The sequence below is a fragment of the Ammospiza nelsoni genome, chromosome 2 (assembly GCF_027579445.1).
Source record: "Ammospiza nelsoni isolate bAmmNel1 chromosome 2, bAmmNel1.pri, whole genome shotgun sequence".
Lineage (NCBI taxonomy): Eukaryota > Metazoa > Chordata > Aves > Passeriformes > Passerellidae > Ammospiza > Ammospiza nelsoni.
Genome location: NC_080634.1, coordinates 30,857,931 through 30,864,764, shown reverse-complemented (window position 1 = coordinate 30,864,764; position 6,834 = coordinate 30,857,931). Strand labels below are relative to the sequence as shown.

The 6,834-nt window shown below is 53.4% G+C and overlaps 1 protein-coding gene across 1 annotated transcript; it reads right to left on the bottom strand.

Moving 5' to 3' along the window:
* Positions 1 to 497: 497 nt before the first annotated feature.
* LAG3 (lymphocyte activating 3) lies at positions 498 to 6,091 on the bottom strand. The gene is made up of 8 exons (XM_059466926.1): positions 6,028 to 6,091; positions 5,626 to 5,797; positions 5,206 to 5,432; positions 4,682 to 4,939; positions 4,217 to 4,510; positions 3,613 to 3,903; positions 3,231 to 3,346; positions 498 to 791 (listed from the first exon to the last, which is right to left on the bottom strand). The coding sequence occupies exons 1-8, from the start codon at positions 6,080 to 6,082 to the stop codon at positions 684 to 686; spliced, it is 1,521 nt and encodes a 506-aa protein (XP_059322909.1). The 5' UTR covers positions 6,083 to 6,091; the 3' UTR covers positions 498 to 683.
* Between the last annotated feature and the right edge of the window lie 743 nt (positions 6,092 to 6,834).

The window sequence follows — 6,834 nt, the reverse complement described above, 5'->3', positions numbered from 1 at the left end:
TTTCCCCTTCCTCACTGTGAAAATGTCAGAAACGAACAGGAACTTCAGTAAAACAGAACTGAAAGAGAAAGAGAAGGCAGCAAAAGCCTTAGAAATGGCTTCACACAGGCAGAGGTACACCCAGCTCTGTCAAATAGGCACGTTCCTCCACAAGCACACACAGGGGTCAGTGGGCTTTTTCATCACATGAATTTATTTTAAGTTCTAAAATTATTTTCTAATAAGTTAAAATGCTCAAAATGTGCAACAGGGCAGTGAGCAGGGCAGTGCAGGGAGAGGGAGAGGAGAAGAGAGTCAGCATGTGGGGAAAAACATTGTCAGACTGCAGGGGAGATGGATTCCAGCCATGTCCAGCATCCAAGTGTTCCACCAGAGAAAGCCTGAGAGGGAGGCCATGAAGGAGGGGCAGAGAGTGGGACAGACATGTGGCACAGAAGCAGGCAGTAGCTGCTGGCTCAAATACTGCCAGCAGCTCCAAAGCATCTGCTGGCCACCCGACTGCCGCGGCGAGTCTGCCTCGCCCTGGCTGCAGCCTGCAGCCCTTCTGCAGGCACAGAGCTCCAGGGCCCCCAGCCCTGCCCACGCCATTCCCAGCCCTCCTGCAGAGAGGGGTCTGCACGGTGCCCATCCCTCTCTCTCTGTGGCACACAGAGTTTCACCCTGCCATGCATGCCCTGCTTCCATCAGCACTCCGTTTGCTGCTTCTTCCCTTTCTGCTTCTCCTCCATGGGCTTCCAGGGCACACTGGCTGCAAACATCCCCTCCAGGGCTGGGAAGGCAGGAGCCTGTGCCTGAAAGGGAAGCAAGAGGCTACATCAGACATGGGGGAGAGACTGAATGGCACAGGTCTGGGGGCTTCTCCCTGCCGTGGAGGACAGTCCTACTGCTTGCAAGCAGAAGGCTCCTGTTCCCTGCCAGAGCCAGGGAAGGAGACACTCTCTGAGACATGCAATCCCTTCTGGGGAAGGCTGGCTCAGCACAATCCTCTGTGGTGTGATGGGCATAAGGAATAACAAAGACAGGACCTGGCTAAGGGAGAGCAATCACTGATCTGGGCAATGGTCAGGCCACTGTCAGGTTTGATGTATGTCAGATTGTACAACACCTTTTTGGAGAGGTAATAAAGGCATGAAGGCTTGTGCAAAATGAGATAAGAGCAAATTAGAGACAGAACCACACAAGTGACTTTCTAGGCAGTGAAAAAGAGGTCGATCTCAGGGCTCCTGATAGCAGTGTAGGGTTACACACAGACAGTACAGCAAGAAGGATGAGATTAGCTAGAGAATGGCATGGTGGGTGTGATCTCAGCTAAGAGGAGCGGACTGGGGTTTGCTGACAGGTTTCTGCCAGGCTGAAGGGAAATGAAAAGCACAAGTCTTCAAAGACCAGTCATTATTGGCACAGAGAGTGTGAAAGTGCTAATGAGTTAGGCTGCTGATAAAGTTGAGGAGCCTCATTTGGAAGGAAGAGGATGAGAATATCATGCAAGACACAGATATTTTAGGAGAAGGCAGCACTAACCTGAGTGACAGGATCAATGAAATGCGACAGTACTGATCAGACATTGATAGGATCAGGGGATTGGAATGGGAATTCCTAATGTGTGGGCAGCAGCCCATCAGGTGTGCACGATACACCACGGGGAGCAGGAACAGCAAATGCAGTCTCAGAGGATGCCAGCAGAGAGAGAGAGAGAACCAGAGAAGAGCTGATATCTCTGCTCCAGGCACCACCTCACCTGCACTCTGAGGGAGGGTGAGCCCGCAGGGAGCCTGTGCAGGGAAGGGTGTGAATCACAGAACCAGAGGGTGGCTGGGGCCGGAAGGACCTTTGGAGATGATCCAGTCCTGCTAAAGCAGGGCCATCCAGAGCTGGGTGAGGAACTCCCAGGGATATAGGAGCTCTGCTGCCACAGGGGAGCCTGGCTTGCTCAGCACACCAGGGCCTTGGGGGCAAATGCAAATGCTTTGGGACGATGAATATCCTGAATATCCTGGTGGGATGGGAGCTGTTTAAGCAAACAGCTGGACACCCATTTATAGGTACACTGTTAAGGGGTTCCCGTCCCAGGTTTTGGGCCAGAAAGGTTGGTTCTGATCACCTTGCCCTGGCCTTGCACACTTTAGAGAGTCTCAGAGAAAGTGTAAAATTCTGCCTCATATTATGCTTTACCATCAGTGCTGATTAAGGACAGATGACGAAGAACCTGTCACGAGCTGCTCTTGCACTACCCACAGTGGTTTCTTTAAAATTTCCACCTTGCTTCTTTTGTGATGCTGCCTGCCTTCAGCCTCCAGCCACTGGGGCTTGCTGAGACTTCTCATCAATTTTGTCACATCCCTCATGCTCAGCTCAAGGCAGTTTCAAGGCTCCCAGCTCTTTCACCAGGGTAAGCTCTTCCAAACTTATCTCGCTCTCATCGCCCAGCCCCTTCCCCACCAGAATTGTCATCATGGGCCCTTTCCATGAGACTAAGTAGGAGGCAGCTGCATCACAGCTACTCCCTTGTCTGCAAAAGGAAACCCTGAAGGATGGTTTTGCCACATTATTAATTTGCAGAGCAATAATATGAAAACTTCAGGGAAACAGTCTGACTTGTCTGCACAGTTTTTTCCAGTGATGTGCTGGGGAGGGATTAGTCCTGGCCTCGTCTTGAGGGATCATAGACCAGGCAAAGGTACAAGGCAGAGTTTTCAGAGGACAAGATACTGGAACAAGCTGAGCAAATGAAGGGCATTAAGTTGCAGGAAGCTGAGAGCTGAGGTGTGAGGGCTGAGCCAGAAACAGCAGCCCTGCATCAATATCCGTGTCTGGGCACCAGCAGGCATTGGTACAGAACAGGAGATGGTTACATGAAAACATCCAGCTAAGGAATGAGAGAGGACATCTACAAAAGCCTGGCAACTGACCCTCCTCTACTACAGCATGGCTTGATCTCTGGGGCAATAAACATGAAGCTTTTCAAAGCTTAGGAGGTTTTCTTCCTTCTCTGAGGTGTCTGAGCTGCCCCTGAGGAATGCTGTGGTTAGCCAGACCTGCCAATGGCCAGGTACAATGTGCCAGTGCCACGGCTTTCCCTGTGTGTCCATGACACCATCAGCAGGCTGCTCCAGCCCCACATCTCCTCCGGCCACTGTGTCCCCAGCACCTTTCACTGCTGTCTCTGGAGTAATCTGCACAAGGTCAAATAAGGGTGGAGAAATAACAGGAGTGGGGTGATGGACACTTACCCTTTTTTGTAGGGCCAGAGCCACGACACAAATGGCAAGCAGGAAGAAGAGGGTGAGTGTGAGCCCAAAGGTAATCTGCCCACTAAAGATGGAGGGAGCGCTGGAGACCTGGGCACCTGTGAGGAGGAACCACAGTGAGGAAGGAAGGGATGGTTGATTCTGCACAAGGAATGGGTGGGACAGCACAGCAACAGGCAAAATAGGAAAGAGGTAGGCAGGGAACTGGAAGGAGCAGTATGAGGAACTGGTGACAGCTAAGAAGATGGGACCCAAGTGGTGTAAGGGGAGAAGGACAGGATGAGGCTGAGAGAGGAAAGGGCACCAGAGAGTTAAGCAGGTGAGGAGAAGAAGAGGTTGTTTGCAGAGCCACGGGGGACAGTACCTGTGATCTGCAGGTCATACTCCACTGCTCCCAGTCTGCCTTCTGGGCCATGCACGCTGCATTCCCAGTTGCCCGTGTCCTTTCGTGACACTTGGGGTATTTCCAAGGTAGGTCCCACCCGGGAGCTGTGGCTCTCCAAGCTACGGGGAGTAGCCAGAGCCAGCTTGCTCTTAGTGGGGGCTGAGTCAAGGTGAGTCCACTGGAAACGCTCATGTCCCTGGGCGTGTGTGAGGCTGCAGATGAGCAGCAAACGAGCCCCCTCAGAAACTGGTCCTTGGATGCTCGGAGTCACTGTGGCAAAGGGGAAAAAGCAACCTCAGGAAAACCTGCAGGCATGTCCACATCTCTTCCTCGTCCATTCTTCTGCTATTGCATCTTTTCTTTAGTACTCCCTCTACATTATTTTTTTGTCTTTCTCATTCTTAAGAGGAATAATCAAGTCACCCAGGAAAGCCCCCGATTCCAGCAGACTCCAATGCAGTGCAATGCCCTGAACAGAGATCTTGTTTCCTTCCCCCAGGGTGGGAACCCATGACCAGGAGCTCATTGCACAGACAGGTGGGGGTGTTTATCTGCAGTGAGGGACCCCAGTCTCTCCTCTCACCTGTAAGCACGGCCAAGGTCACATCCCTGCTGATTGTCCTGTGTCCCACTGAGACAGCGCAGCGGTACTGCCCTGCATCGCCCGGCCCCACCACGGGGACATGTAGGGGGAAGCTTCTGCTGCTCAGGTTCTGGGAGATGCCCCTGTCTTCCAAATGTCCTCCTGCAAGATGGCTCCAGTGGGCTGCCACCACCCTCATCCCAAGGGCTCTGGGAAGGTAGCTCAGACTGCAGGGTAGATCAGCTGCAGAGCCAGCTGCTGCATAGACCACAGGGCTGCTTGGGCCATCAAAACCTGAACCAGGGAAAGAGGGCAATGTGGGGTGGTGTCTGGAAAGAGCTCCTTAGGGACGTGACTGACCTGGGAAGTGAGGAAAGGTGGGAGCTGGGGCCGTGGGGGTTAGTCAGTCACATCAAAGGGATCAGCCTGGGGATGCTGGGGTATCAGCACAGAGGCTGAGCTCACCCAGAATTTGCAGGTTGAAGGTGGCAGAAATTATCTCCTTATCAGAGTAGCGAAGCTGGCAGCGCCAGGAGCCCGCGTCGCTCATGGCTGGATGGAGGATGGAGAGAGTCCCGGACAAGGAGCAGAAGGTCCTGGAGGTGGGGCCCAGGTGCTCCTTGTGGAACCAGCACGTCTCCACAAGGCTGGCCCGGTGGCTGGAGTTGCAGCTCATCGAGAGCATCTCACTTTCTATCACTGGACTGGGAGGACTGAGGGTCACTGCAAAAAGAAGGGTTTGAGTTGGGGGTGAGCTGAGGTCATAGGGGAGCCACCAAAGCCTTCTTTGTGTCTGTGCTGCCCCAACTTCATCTCTCAGGCAGCTCTCCCTGCAGAGCTGAGGGCAGACAGCAGCAAACTGCACTTTCCAGAGGGTGCTGCCTGTGCCAAACACGGCCCCGCCAAACACGGCATCCCCACCCCATCCCACCTTTACAACCTCCCTGGTCCCAAAATCACCCTTCCCCAGGTTTTCCATCCTGTCCTACCTGTGATCACCCCCAGCTCCACGAGGCAGCTGTGCACCTCCGTCCTGTATTTCACCTGTGCCTCGTAGAGCCCCGCGTCCTCGCCGCGCACGGGCACGATGCGCAGGGAGAAGTTGCCATTGCGCAGGGCAGAGTCCTGGAGCGACACCCGGGGCTTCATGAGCTGGGCTGTCTTCTGCAGGCCCGAGTAGCCCACCTCCAGCACCACGTGTGGCTCCTGGTGCACGCTGCAAGCAGGACAGGGAGCAGCTCATGCCAGAGGCAAACACGAGATCAAGGGAGGGGGCAGGAAGGAGGGAATATGGGGAAGGAAGGAATATGGGGAAGGAGGGAACATGGGGAAAGAGAAATGGGGCTCAAAGGGCCTCCAACCCTCCCATTCCCTCAGAAGGACTCGTGTCTCTTGTGGCCCTGGCATACCTTCCCCCATGCCTCTTCCACAGCACGGATATCTTGTCAGGCAGCTGCTTTGAGCTCTCCCTTGTCTTTCTGGGGCCCAAGTGGCAGGGCAGCACGGCTGAACTCCCCTCTCTGACCCACACTTTCTGCTCCCTGCTTCTCCCCTCCAATAGTCCTGGTGGGATGTGGCCAGCTGTAACAAGATGGAGAGTTGAGCAGAGAGCAGGATTCGGTGTTATCCCACTCTGGGGTGGGGATGCCATCTTTGCCAGGCTGGGTTAGGATACAGCATGATACCTGGCCACCTTCTGTGGAGTTGGAAGGGCAGAAATTCTCCCTTCCAGCCATTCCAGGGATCAAGTAACACCCAGACTCAGATCTCTGAGCTACTCTGCCCTCCCCAATATGTTCAGCCCCTCTTACCAGTGAAAGGCAGCAGAGTGAAGATGAGGAACAGCAGCAGGGACACCAGCCTCATGGTGGCATCCAGGAGACGGGCTGCTTCTCACTCAGCTCTGTGCTTAAGGAGGTCCAAAGCTTGAAGAGATCAGCAAAAGTGAGGCATGGGCAAAGAAGGTTGTCAGAAAGGGTGGGTGAGCACGGAGGGGTCAGTGGGATGAGCTTGCTCTCCTGCTCTCTCTCTGCCTCTGATCAAAGCATTTCCCTCAATGCCTTTATAGTGCAGGTGGGCAGCGAGTTTCCCCGTATCACTGCGAGGATGCGTCACGACCAAGAAAGCAGCAGAGCCCGAGGCACGTGAGGGCAGAGAGGGAGGGACCAGCGACACTGCTCTAAGCATCTTTTAGTGGAAATTCTCTGGGTCGCTGTTGTTTTTCTAACACGTTTCGCTTCTATATAGCCAGTGGAAAAAGTGTAGAAGACACTTCCCAGCAAGTACCCTTCATGTTTTTCTTTCATCTCTTGCCTTTTTTGGTTTGATCTTCCCGTCTCTTACAGGTTCTCTCTAATTCTTTCAGGGCTTTTGAGAACATGTTCGTCTTTTTTTTCTGCTGTTCTTTCTTTTGTTGGTTTTCTTATTATTATAATTTTTTTTCCCCTTCTTTAATCTTTCCAATGTGCTGACTTCTTGGCTTTTTCTCATTGGTCAGTTGACAGGCAGCGTGAGGAAAGGCTAATGCTCCATGCTAAGCTCCAACCAGGACACATGTGACTCATCAACCTAGAGTCCAGGCATGGTATGGGACACACCTGAGGTGGTCCAAGGAGGCA